The following is a 14,566-nucleotide window of genomic DNA, read 5'->3' on the forward strand; positions in this document are numbered from 1 at the left end:
GACTCGATTTTCTCTGGGGGCAACGGGGATTCACTGGAAATGCTAATTAAGCTAACATGTTAGTACAAATCTTTGTATCTCAACAAGTAAAAATTCATCACAAACCTATTCATGCTAATGGCACATACAACAACTGAGTTGTTATTGCTTATTTGAATCAACTTCAACTTGAATCAAATAAACATAATTTGGCCTCAAGGGAGAAAAATCTCACCTGTAGTCGGATTATTATTATACTGAAATCTTTGTTAATTAGCATAATTTCACTTATGTTAGTACATTGTAACAATTATTTAGCAATGTTAAACTGTACTAATGTCTCACAATGTATCCAAATTAATCAGAAATCATGCGAGAGAAAATCTTTTTTTGCATTTCTTTGGATTAAAATTATACGGAAACATTGGAAGAACGAAAGTTCTGTGTAATCGTTTTCTCTTAATGTCTATTCAAAAAGGGCAATAATATTCAAAGAATACTGACCATACCCTGTACAGAATAATCCAGTTGATTTTTTTTAAATTTCATTTTATTTAAATGAGTTGCAGAAAGTCCTTTCTGCCGTTTGGTCCCTTAATGATTTTGCCCACACTTTCTCCTCGGAGAAAAGACAAAACCAACTTTTTCTTTATTAGACATTCGGGTCAAAGGTTTGGGAATTTAACCTGCCGGTGCACAGGTAGTGATGTGTCGCAAATTGAGGCCAGTGTTTCTCATTTTCCCTGCAAACTGATGTCAAGAGGGGAGCAAATGGTGTGAAGGAGACTGAAAACGCTGCGGGAGAGGAGAGGGGAAAAGAATCTGGCGGGGTCAAGAAAGGTTTTTGGAGAGAAGAAAATGTTCTTCACAATGGCTCACACTGAGAAAACAGTAAGTCTTTGTTGAGGAGAAGGAGCATCAATTAAAGCTAAAGTAAAATTATGAAAAAAACTACATAGAAATTACATTTATCTCACACAAATAAATGAGTTGTAGCTAAGGTCTATTGTGCTAACCCAGCAACTGAAAATACAGAACACTATTACGGAAAAACACAAAAAATACTTAGATGTTTATATGAACTAGCACAAACAAGACAAACATTTAGAAAAGAAGATATTTTTTAAAACGCATAAGGAAATAAAACCCTTTCCAAATGACCTGAAAGTACATTTTTCTCATCAAGACACAGAAAGGGTATTTTGTTCCACAAAAACAAAATGACGGTTTATTCAGAATGACAAGTGGTGTGGGCTGTTTAGCAGAAAATAAAAGTCATAAATGATGACGCACATGTAAGTTGAAGTACATTGCCTTTTACTCTGTCTCTTTGTCTTTTTTTTAATTTAAACCAACATACAACTACAGGTATAAAGCACATTTAAGTGAAAATCTAAATTATCTGGTAAATGCAGGAGATAACAGTGATGTTGTATTCTCTCCTTTTGGCAGAAATGTCAAGAACCTCAATTCACAAAGTAACTATTCATTATTTGAACTCAGCTCAGACACTATGGTGTATCCTTACTGACCGATTCTCAACAACAGTAGTATGAATCACCTGTGTTTCTTCCAGCCATCCAAAGGCAAACGCTTTGCTACGTTTGCCTTGAAAGTTGGCCTGGCGTTGGCTCTGAGTAGGAGTTAGAGCGGCTCCACGCTTTCACTCATCAGTGCCAGAAGCTACTTAGTGACAACCTCCTTCGTCAGGCAGATGATGTCAAAGCAATAAAGAAAGCAAAGATATAAAGGTTGTTTTGAAGGTTTTAAAGCAAACAGAGCGAGAAATTTACTGTTTTATAAAAGTATCGGCACTCTATGAACTTTGGAACATTCAGTATTAATGTTAATGTTGGTTTATTACGCAGAGGACTCCCAGTAATCACGCAATTAGGGACCACAACAGCTCATGAATAGCTGAAACTCGCAAATTATCGAGACCCACTCTAAAAACTGTACATTAATATGCAATAATGCCCACAGTGGAAACAGCCTTAGCACTACTGCAGAAGGTATGTAGGTATTCCAGCTTCCTAAGCTGCGTTGTCTTTGAAATATTTTAAATGTGCTCTAGAAAGAAAATGTAAATATGCAAATTTTCTTCTAATAATTCGGAGTTACGTCCCAAAGATGAATCTGAAACGATGAATCCGCAAACGGGCGAGGGTCCACCGTATCGTGATATTTAGTGGTAGTATTGTGATAACGATAACAAGCTACTTCTATTTTAGGTAACTGCATGCCTGATACAGCAATAATTGCCCAATAGCATCAATTCACAACACACGTTCCTCCTTGTTTGCAGACTCACAAACATCCCCGCAGTATAACGCTGCCACTACCATTTTTTAACCATGCGGATGGTATCTTTTCTTAAAATCCCAAATAAGAGTTGTTTTTATGTCGGATAAAAAGCTTTATGTCTCACCCTTCTGTAGAGAGCACCACCCACTACGTTTCCATTCTCTCCAAACATCCCCACAGCATCATTCTGCCACCACCACTTTTCACTATGAGGTTAACTCCTTTTTTTTTTTCTTCAGGTGTTTCGCTTACGCACACGAATGTAAAATGAAAACTTTTCATTTTAGTCTCACATGACCACATGTCGAGCCGCGCTACTTTTCTGATGTGCGCCTTCTAGAATTAATTATGCGATTGCCAAATACATTCATGCTTAGATTGACAGAAGCTGCTTCTTCTTCTACTAATAATTTCTGCCAGGCTATAGGCTGGCTTAGTGTAATGCTGCCTCCCACTGACCTTGTTGTTTTGTTTTGGGGGTTTTTGCAACGATAAGTAATGCACCTTATTTAAACAGATGTTCGTCTGAGATATGGTTTCCGATTAAATATTTTTGCAAATGTTGGCTAAATAATTTCAAAATTGTATATCTTGTTTTAAAGAGTCGGCTGTTTTTGGTCTTTTTTAGAGTATTTATGTCACAGCCTTACATTTTCGCTGAGTAGTACTTTTTATTTCCAGGGATATTACTGGTTATCATCGTTTAGTCTAAAAATTCCTAAAAATTAGTGCTTTCATAGGACACAATAGCAAAACCTTTAGTTAAAAAAATTCAATGGTTACAAATTCTACTTTATGGTGCAGTATATCCAGTGGCTTCTTCAGTCATTAAGTCCTTTTGGATGTTAGGGGAATGTGGGGGGGGGTCACAGCGATGAAACGTTTGGTGTCCTCCCTCTCGGGCCAAAGCAGAGTGAGCAAAAACCCAATGTCAGTCGAGCTCTGCAGTGGCTGTGCTTTAATAGACCCCTTAAGAGGTCAACATTGGTTGGAGGGGAGCTGCTTTCACAAAGTGACTGCAGAAAGTCAATAGAGAGGATAGAACGAAGACAGCCTCTTTGTCCAGGGGAAATGATGCGATCTGTCATGATTCATTGCTCACACCGCAAACACATCTCATACATTACCTAGTATTACAGAGATTACTCTGCTGAAAAACACTGGATTGGACTGGCTCAGCTCCATATTTTTGTGATCTGGCAGGGTGGTGGTGGTGTATGAATTTATTTGAGATGAGATGCTGGAAGTGAGCCAGGAGTCTGACAGGAGGAGTTAAACTGATCCATGATCAAACCAGGGCAACCAGTGGCAAAAAGAAACAGCTACTGGAACGCCAACAAGTTCCAGTCTCATTCTTCAATGTCTTTCAGAAAACTAACAAGGCTTAATCATGCTAATGCTTCGAGAAGCACTGGCTGTTTTCAATATGTAGGAATCCCTTCAAAGGTGGTTGGTAGCGTAGTATTCATAAACGTCAACGGCTGTAATTGAAGTTTGTGGAGAGTGACAGAGGAAGAACAATCAGTCGAAGACTGAGGAGAACAGGTCAGCTATAGATTTACTCTAACGGGGTGCGTACGGGACGCGTTCTGTCGTTCAATCTCGCAAAGTGCTTATTGTTCTGTTGTTTTTGCACTACATAATCCGTCAGCGTGCATGAGATAAACTTACAAATGGAGAGGAAAGGTGGCATTGAGTCAAAAGTGCAAGCGCAGCAAAACAGGCAAAGAAGCCCCAGGATAAAGGTTTAGGTGTCTTTCAGCAGATCAAGCAGGCGCTGACTTTGAGTCCGATAGTGTAGCTGAAAAGACATGACATATTTTCAAGTCTGTCGATCCCTTCTTTCTTTATAAATTCTTAAATTGTAATTTAGATAAACTAACGGGTAAATTTATTGAGGATATTATAAGACTTTTACATAGTGGTAGTGGCTAATAGACTAGGTTAGTTATCTCTGTAGTTAAGCTCCTTGAGGAAAAACTGACCACTTTTTCTGTCTTTCTTCTTCTACTCTCCAATTTGCATAACTTGTTATATCAACTGTTAGCTTTTTGTTTTTTCTGTTATTTTTCTCTCCAAAGAAGCGGCACCTGGTGTAGCATTCTGTTTGGTCGTGGGATTTAAGATGAGATAATGCTGCCATCAACTAATCGCTTTCCCTCTCTACACATATTTTCAGAGTTTGGAGCGTCAAACTGTTTTGATTGTTTTGCACGCACGGAATAGATCACACGTACTGTTTGTGAGCTATTACGCATAGCCATTTTCTTCTTCAGTGCATCTCTGATGCAAAGTTTAATGACAATAAAGATAATCTGAATCTGTCTGAGATTTTTAAAGTTGAGTCAAGCATGATTGACAGCGCTAAGCCCCTCCCCTGGCTCTGATTGGTTGTTTTTGGTCAAGAGCGGTTCTTTTCTACTGACAGCAATAGTAGCACTGGGAGGTGGAGGAGATCAATCTTTTCACAGATTATCTGTCTCATATCATACTGTCAATACATAGGAACAGTTTAAATAAATATGTATAAAAAAATTAAATTATAAAAGTTTGATACCGCAGCTTAAATGTTCATCCTGATATGAGGATGTTGTCAGAAATGTTTTCCTGTCAAAGTCAAAAGACTCACAGTTGCGGGGTTTCAACCTGCAGGAAGGCAGATTTGAGACCCATCTGCGCTCCAACACACACATCCACCCGCCTCCCGCACACCTACACACACGCGCTTCTATTATACACCCTCCCAGAGACGCACCGCTGCTGCAAAGCTGCCGCCCGACAGGAGGTCAAACAGCTGGATGCTGCCTCCTGGAGAGGCTGCAGCTCCTGCGGAGGACAGCGATCGGCACCAAGCTCAGAGAGGAGGCTGCCCGTCCGCTGGGGAACGCACGCCGATCCGGAGCTGCCAGGTAGGCTCCTGATCACTTTACAGCGGCTACATTTTAAGCACATTTATATTCTGGATTTAACGCAGCCAGCCTCATTTACATTAGTCGTTTTAATCTACTTTAGCAGCATTTTTGCTATGTTTCGCAATAGTGTCTTGTTTAAAAACTAATTTTACTCTGGAACAAATAATCATGTTCATATTTTTACTACAAAAGTAAAGACAAAGCCTTCTTTGATTCTGAAAAGGTGAAATTTCATAAAAGGCCTTTTTGTGTTGCTTCATTTTTCAACTTTTACACATAAAAACACATTTTACTAAATGATCTCTGACGCATTTAGAAGAGGTTTGCAAAAGTGCTCACATCCTTTCAAGTATTTTGCTTTTATTCAATTCTCCATGAATGTTTATGATTGTCATACTGCTGGCTGCTCTTGACTTTTGTGGCCTTTATTCATTTTTTTTGTTTTACAGTGTTTATCCATCATTCTATCAACTCTTCCCAGCTTACTTGTTTCTGCTGAAGAAGAGCATCTTCAGGTTATGACGCTGCCACAAGCACATTTCACTGTGATGATGATGTCTCCACGGTGACCAGAGGGCGTTCCTCCACATTACCTCATAAATCTGTTAACGAGTTAGAATACTTTAGTAACAGTTTGTTGCACTTGATTTTATTCATGGGTATCAGAGTAAATGTGGCGAATAGAAAAAAGCATTCCGGGCTTAAAAGTTTCATTTGTGGAAAAAAAAAGTTAAAATATGTAGAATTTTCTTTCTAATTGAGTATTAAGGGGGAAGTATTATGCATTTTCCAGCCACATAGTGCTGCATATACAGTACAGACCAAAAGTTTGGACACACCTTCTAATTCAATGGGTTTTCTTTATTTTCATGACTATTTATAAGGCAAGAAATCCCACTTATTAACCTGACAGGGCAGGTTGACCTATGAAGTGAAAACCATTTCAGGTGACTACCTCTTGAAGCTCATCAAGAAAATGCAGAGTGTGTGCAAAGCAGTAATCACAGCAAAAGGTTGCTACTTTGAAGAAACTAGAATATAAGGGCTATTTTCAGTTGTTTTACACTTTTTTGTTTAGTGCATATTTCCACATGTGTTATTCATAGTTTTGATGCCTTCAGTGTGAATCTACAATGTCAATAGTCATGAAAATAAAGGAAACTCATTGAATTAAAAGGTGTGTCCAAACTTTTGGTCTGTACTGTATATCAAATATGACTTAAAATAAATTTGATTTGTAATTTAACATCTTGAAATTGGGGCTCTGTCTCTTTAAGAAACTCCTGCTTTTTCTGAAACTCCACCTTCTGGAAGTCATCACAACATGGCTCCTTTATAAACCGTTTAGCGTTTTACCAGCGTTTTACTGAGATGTAGCTCATGTAATAAACTCAACAAGTGTTCGGTTCCACCAGATGTTTGCTAATTGTTGCTGGCTAGTCTGAAGGAGCTGAGCAGCTGAGTTGCGAGGGGAAGGTGCTCTGTAGCAAGGAAAAACTTTGTCCTTGAAGCCGGAGCTAGGTCCAACTAAGTGTTTTGTACAGCTGAACGGTTGCCAAGGGAGATTAAAGAATTTCTCAAACATGCATTTAAGATTCAGGAAAAGACTCAGGACAATCTTTAAAATGTCTCCATATTCTCAGTGGCCAGCAGGGGGCACAACATTCCATTTGTCTACACACGTAAAAGCTACAGAAAATCTGTTTAAGGAGCAACACAGATATTTTCACCCTCCTCCGGGATGCCCTGGGCAATTGCCCATATAAACCATTCCGCAAACAGCAACTGGCTGAAGGGATGTTAATACTTTCGTGAAGTCCTGGATGTTTTGCCTGGTTACCGGTCATTTACCTCATTTATATTCTTGTCATTCCTGCCGTGAAATCATTTCATTTGACATCCATCATCTCCGTCAAATCCGTTCTCTACACACACAAACGAGGCGTGTGTCATGTAGTAATTTTTTTTTGCTCCTTCACCTTCGTTGGCCACAAACGTTCCGGTTAATCTCACAGATTACCCACAGCTTTGTACTCCAACTCAAATCACTGTTTTCAAAGTTCATCAGCTGCATATTGATGAGCCCACGCCTTATTTAATGGGATATAATTTCCAAAGAGCATGGTATTATTATGATAATGCTGAACTTTACTGTCCTCTCCCACCCATTGGAGAAAAACAATATGGTTAGAATTTTTTTGCTCGACATGGAAAATTAATTACACATTCATTGTTACCCTTTGTGTCTCTTTCATTTTCAGGTTTCTTCCAGTTGGTGGAGACCAACCCTGAAGTCACAACCATGGATCAACTTGTCAAAACGATTCCCTCTCTCTTCCCAGGGGCAATCGTTGCTCCTTTACTTCTCATTTAAAGAGTATGCAAAGAAGGAATGTCCAGGTGAATCTTGAAAGGACTTTTTGGATCTTTGACTCTACAGCTAATGGGGGTTTCTCATAGGCGCAGAAGCTCCATACAACATCCTAGCCGACGTTCTTATTTCTTTGCAGGAACTTTGCTGCTACTTTCTTTTGTTGCAGCGAAGAGTTGCCCGAAGATCTGCCACTGCTCAGACAGGACTGGCATGGTGGTACAATGCACCTCGCGCAATCTGGAGAACATCCCGGCCAACCTGCCGAGGGACACTGTTGTTCTCTTGCTGTCGTCAAACCGGATCAGGCACATCCCGAAGGAGGCCTTCGCAGACCTGCAGCGCCTCAGGGAGCTGGATTTATCGCACAACTTGCTCGAAAGCGTGGACGACGACTCCTTCCTGGGAGTTTTGGACAGTCTGCGGACCTTGGATCTTTCGAACAACCAGCTCAGCGGTCTCCCAAGGGGAACCTTCGCCAAGCTGCACGCCCGGATCCGCCTCTCCAACAACCCCTGGCACTGCGAGTGCTCCCTCCAGGAGGTTTTAAGGGAACTGAGGCTGGATCCGGAGACGGTCAACGAGGTCAGCTGCCACACATCCGTGCAGGAGGAGTACGTGGGACAGCCAGTGATCCAGGTTTTGGACTCAGGCATCAACTTTTGCAATTTCCACCACAAAACAACGGATGTGGCCATGTTCGTAGCAATGTTCTGCTGGTTCTTCATGGTAACAGCTTACATTGTCTATTATATCAAACACAACCAGGAGGATGCCAGGAGGCACATCGAGTACCTAAAGTCCTTGCCCAGTACGTCCCACATCAGCAAGGACTACGACACGGCCAGCAGTGTGTTTTAGAGTTGGAGAGACGGAGTAAATCATAGGGAGCGCACATAAAAATGCATTTCTGTAGAATTATGTACTTGGGATGCACCAATCCACTACACTAATAGCTTCACAAGGTTGGTCAAACATGTAAAAACAAAATTACTTTAATTTGTCCTGTGAGTGCAATTAGCAGCAAACAGCCGATGAATAAAGAAACGAAAACTGACAAAAAGGTTGGCTACCTTGATCTAATGTGTAAAAATGAGCTGCTGTCTTTCAAACGGTTCAGAGAGTGCAATTAGGAATTCTAACTATAATATAAAATAAATAATAAAGCCTGTAGTCGCAAAGACAAGAATTAGACTGAATTGATCTGCCTTTATTGATCGGGTACATTGTCACTGATACCCAATCTAGAATTTCTTTTAATATCAGAACCGATACAAATATTAATTTGGGATCGGTGCATCTCTATTATGTACAGGGCTGTGAAAAAGCTCATTTTTACCTTTCTTGTTTATTTGTTGCGCATTTCAAGTTTGAATATTAGAAAGAGACAATATGAATAAAAACAAAAAGTAGTGTTCATGAAGTAGGCTAAAAGTCCACATAAAGCAACAAATGACCCCAAGATAGAGAAATATGAAAACAAATTAGAAACAAAGTCATTCACATCTATCAGCCTAGAAAGGGTCAGTGAGCTGCAGTGAAAGTTATTGTCCATAAGATCTCCAATGTAGCTGAATTAAAAAACAAATGGGTCAAAATAGTTACCAACAAAATGTAGCAAAAACAAGTATTGAAGTAGAGCGCAGCTGGTCTTTTAAAATAGTTGGTTTGGAGAGCTTCTTTTTATTAAATGAAGACATTATTTCAAAACTGCTTTTTGAAGCTGCTCGGGTATCGTTGATATTAAAATATCCTATAGAAGAAATCTGGGAAGGAATAAAAAAGACATAAGTGCAGTTACCATCCTGAACTTTAAATACAAAGGCAGGAAAAATACAGAATTAGCTGTTTGGCAAACATGGGAATGAACTCACTGTATTCTGTGTTCACCCACGCATAAATACTAAGAGTATATTAAGTATAAGAGTTTGCAAACTGAATGACATGTCAATTGAAGTTGAAGTTGAAGTTACACTTTATAGTCGAATGCCTAATGTTTCGCTTTAGACGGGAGAAACTTTAGTCACTTTTGGAAATAAAAAAGATAAAATACTCTTACTAAAACTTGGTCGTTGTTTCTTTGGTTGGAGATAATAATCTGGTTCACAAGTTTAAATTTGTGGTCTTTTGCTAATTCACACAGGGTCAAAATTATGGATACAATTGTACAAATATGTCCATGTACCTCCTGTTAATATCTGTTACCAACTGGCACCATAAGCTTATGCCTTTTGAGCCCATCAACAAGCTTTACTAATAATTCTGAAAGAATATTTACTCGCTCTTCTCTATGGAGTTGATATAATAGTTGGGTTCCATGCAAAGACTTGGCTTGACAATAAGTTGTTTCTCCACCATTAGCACATTTAGCAGCACATACACAAGGTTGATTGACAGTGCTAAGACCCTCCCCCTGGCTCTGATTGGTTGTTTTTGGTCGGGAGCGGTGGTAGTAGTAGTACTGGAAGAAGGTGAAGAAGATCAATCTTTTCACAGATTAGCTGTCTCATATTACACTGTCACAACATAGTGGGAGTTTTCACAAATGTAAAAAAAAAAAAAAACGTTTTTGTTTTCCAGAATTTCAACCAGGTGAAGCTAAAACTACTTGAGGATTTCTAGGTAGAACATATTTATAGAAGAGGGTGTTTTTTATCTTGCAAAATGGCTCAATTACTGATAGTTTATTATTTATGCAGAAAATTTTCTTTGTAGAGTCTATACTCCAGTTTACTATTAATAGATTACTAAATTTGTTAACTACTACAATAAATGATTAATCACGATTTATCAGATGAATTGTTTCAGCCTCAATTTCAAATGAACGTGGCAAATTCAGAAAGACTCTCACACAGCACAAATCAGTCAGACCTGCACCCTGTGTTATCAAAAATTTGCATAAAAAGGTCTTCTGCGATAAAATGAAAGCAGCATTTTTGTGACTTCTCTTCTAACAGGTGGCAAAGTGAGTAACAGGTCAGCAGCGTGTGGAGCCCACCACAGTAATACATTCAGCTGCATTTGTTGAAGAATGTAGGGCGAGACCTTATTCACCACAAAGCCGACACGGAGCCCGGCCGAGCCGTGAAGTCGCAAATGCAGGAGTTGAGACTTTGTGTCAACGTCAGGTGAGATCTGGATGGACGAAGGCTCATCTGTTTCAGGGGCAGCAACCAAAACCCTGAGCGGGTTAGCAAAGGAGTGTGTGTTCCAATCTAATTAGCAAGGGCTCTTTCACAAACTGGGACAGGAAATGTGTGTGTTGCATATCTCAAGGAATACATTTCTCCAAGTGCTTTCAAAGATGGCATTAGTTCCAACAATGGATTTTAATTCCTTTACTTAAAAGTCGAGAAAAATGCTAATTTTTCCTCATTAATAAAAAGAGCGTTGGAGCTCAGAAGGAATGCTGTGATGAGGCAAACCAGTTGTGGGTGTATAAATACTAAAACGAGTTGGCACAAGTTGAACAGGCCAGGAGGTGTTTGCACCACAAATGCAGTGGTAAAGTTACCAAACAGTTGTCACGGAGACCAACTATTTACAATCCATCTCTTGCTAGACTATATCTGGACCAAGTGGATATCCAAACAGAACCATTCTGTTCAAGTGTCTAATGGTTTCTGTTGATTATTGAGTTTTAGAAAAGGAAATTGAAACCAAATGTAATAATCGTGCGATTTTGAAATTATGGTTTTATCAAATGTTCGCAAAACTTTGTCCATGTTCCGCTAATGTCTGACAAACACAATTTTGCAGTTGTGGCGGTTCCAGTAAATAAATGAGTTTGTTCACACGCTAAGTCACTAAAAAACATCCACTAACTACTTCGTGTTGTCTCCAACTTGGTTTGCGTCAGAGGCAACATGTGGTTGTTGATCACAGGACTTGTGTGATGCGGGGAAAAAAATGTTTCCATTGCAATTCTGCGAAATAAACCAATTTCGATATGAACAAAAACTACCTCATCTAAGCGCCAAAACCTTTTATCACATACAAGAGTGAATTGATTTTCGAAATGTCCAATTGTGCAATTACATGGCCAATGAAACTGCAGCTACTGTTACCAAGACATAAGCTTGCGATCATGTTATTTTAGGATAATTAAGCTGTTTTCAAAATAAATCACGCTCAGGGGTTTTCTTACCTCAAGATAGTAAAATAAGCATATATTCTAACAAAACACTCAAAGATCTTGTTATTTCCACGTAATCCGGAGGCTTTTTGCCTCCGGATGACGCAATTATGAAATCAGAAAAGAGCATTTCTAGGCATTCTTTTCAAGTCACAGATATTCAGCATTTTTATTCGATGAATGCTTCATAGCTGTACATTTTTATCTTCTATCTTGATCCTTATCTGCAGCCTCAACAGATTCTTCCAGATATTTATTCCTCCAGATTTCACTGGAGATTTCCAAATGTGGAAGTCATACGTCTTCAGTAGTACAGATGTGGATGAATATTAGTATCTGTCCCATAGTCTTAAAATAGCTCTCTTCCACCAGTAGTGTAAGTCCATAAATCTAATGAGAAGGGCATTACAAGGATGGTAGACTTAGTATCTCATTTATACAATTCTGTAATTACATGATTTATCCATTAATGCCATCTCCCTGGTCGCCTGAATGTTATATATGCCTGCCAGAGGCTCACATGTTGTATAATATCAATACATTTCTGACCTAGTGGTTTCTAGAGTAAACCTTTGAGCTGTCCCACGATAATAATTAAAGCCTGTATTACTTAAAAGTCCCGAAGACTGCAGTCGACATCATAATCAAGTGAATAATTGGCCGTGAAAGCGGAGCTGCTCGTCATTAGTTTCCATTGCAACACGCTTCGCAATGTTAAAATGGTCGACTTGTAATTGAAACTAAATGTTGGAAGCTACTGAGATAATAACAGTTATTTTTTTTACTTCTAGAACCACATCTCTACGGCTCGGCTGCCCTGTCGCTGATACTCGACCTAGAATTTTATTCAATAGTAGTTCCGACGCAGACATTAATATCGGATCGGTGCATCTCCAGTTCACAATACTCTGACGACCAGAATTGCAGTTTTACTAACTATACTTATTAATGTAAAGGAAGAGTTTCACTATATCCAGATGGCAAGAAAAGCTGCTTTGTCTGGTGTAATAATGTGAACCACAACATTTTTCTATTTAGCCAGTGTGCTTTATGTACACTTCGCCACGTTCTGCCAAGCAAGAGCAGAATTTCTTTACTCTCTCTCGGCCGTTTGAGAATGTTTGCAGAATACCTAAAGCTCCTCCAGTCGCCCTTTGTCTCCATGTGCGTACAGTGACCTTCGGCTAAATAGGAAATGCCAGGTGATGGAGGTTTATGCTTCGTAGTTTCAGTTTCTCTCGTCATCATCTTCAAGGTGAATCTATCTAGGAATAGCTCATAGCAGAACTCTTCACTGAAACCAGAGTGGAATCAAGTATTGTAGTTGTATCTAACTACATTGTAACACATGCAGTCAATGAACCCCTCTTCAGAGTGAAGGTACAATGAGAACTCTGTTGCGATACATTTTGTCAAACAAGAATATTTTGTGTAATTACATTAAAGTGGTGTATGATCATAAGCACCTTATCACATGTCTCTTAAAATTGTCTTTAAGTTATTTATTATAAAGCAATGTCATATTTCAAATGGCTGACACAAATTGCTGCTCTGACACGGCAGAACACACACCAAGGTCACCAGAGAAGAAGCTCAAGTTTATTTAAATCATCTAGCTTTTGCAATTTACACACAGTCAGAGTCAAATTTCACCTTCAGAGGTCACGTCTGAGGCACGGAGGTGTCTTTTTATGGATCACTGTTTCAGGAATGAGACATCTGCAGCAAAATGTTTATACAGAGATTTCCTTCAACTCCAACCTCTACTTTTGCAACGTGCTCGCCCACTTTAGATAGCAACCTATTGTTATTAAAATCATGTGATTATTGTAGTGTTACGCGGAGCCAAGGATGTCACCGCTTTTGCGTTTAAACGTCTTTAATGTTGAACATATACCAACATATTCAGGGTGCAGGACAGCGTGTTGTCGGATCTAAAATCTCTCAAGTGTCACTTCCCGTTCTACTCCAACGTAACCTTACGCATAAAACTGTTCCATTACGTTACAATTATAATCATGCATGTTAAGTCTACAATGATCCGTTCACTGTTCTGCAAAGTGTTGAAATTTAGTGTATTTTTTTCTAAAATATTTCCAATTCAGTAAAGGCAAGAGTTGCTTCACAATGTAGACATTTCAACATGAACAATATTCTTCACAATACATCCTTTTCAACAATACCAGAAGGTATATTTTTGTTCTGAGCTTTCTGATATGAACATGAAATAAGAGTAACTATTAAAATATTAAATATCAAATAAAAAAAATTAATAAAAAGTGTTGAACTTTCTTACAGTCACTTAAGGCCTCCGTTTATGAGGCCCACTAGAGTGCAATGGTGGGCCAGATTTGGCCCGCGGGGCCTTGAATTTGACACAGTTCATTTGCAATGAGCTGAATCAGGCCACTTTTCATAAAAAGCAGTTCTATACCATGCGCTCCATTATATTAATCCTAATAATATTGACTGAATGACTAATCTTACCTTCCACTTCCACTCTGGAGTCGCGAGCTCGTGGCTGCTTGGTGACGTAGCTTTCTTCCGACTAGAAGACAGTTATGGGGCATCGCGTCATAACTATTTAAATTATGCAACGTTATGTAATATGCCACAGCACCACACAACTCATTGACTTGACTGAATAAGTCAAGTCAAGTGAAAATTTGACTTGACTGAACAAGTCAAGTGAAAGTTTGACTTACTCGTTTCGTCGTCCTCATTCGACGTTACTAATGGCGAGTTATTTTTTTGTGAAAAAGTTGCCAGCTCTATGTTGCTCTAGTGTGGCCATGGAATTCATATTTATGTCCCTAATGAGAGGAGACTGATATGACTCTGGTCTACTGCCGTTCGAAAAAAAGT

The 14,566-nt window shown here is 39.1% G+C and overlaps 1 protein-coding gene across 1 annotated transcript; it reads left to right on the plus strand.

Moving 5' to 3' along the window:
- The first annotated feature begins 7,467 nt into the window (after positions 1-7,467).
- Positions 7,468-10,037, plus strand: LOC116715777 (leucine-rich repeat-containing protein 3-like). The gene has a single exon (XM_032556409.1). The coding sequence runs from the start codon at positions 7,639-7,641 to the stop codon at positions 8,425-8,427; it is 789 nt and encodes a 262-aa protein (XP_032412300.1). The 5' UTR covers positions 7,468-7,638; the 3' UTR covers positions 8,428-10,037.
- The last annotated feature ends 4,529 nt before the right edge of the window (positions 10,038-14,566 follow it).

This window comes from Xiphophorus hellerii, chromosome 24 (assembly GCF_003331165.1).
Source record: "Xiphophorus hellerii strain 12219 chromosome 24, Xiphophorus_hellerii-4.1, whole genome shotgun sequence".
Lineage (NCBI taxonomy): Eukaryota > Metazoa > Chordata > Actinopteri > Cyprinodontiformes > Poeciliidae > Xiphophorus > Xiphophorus hellerii.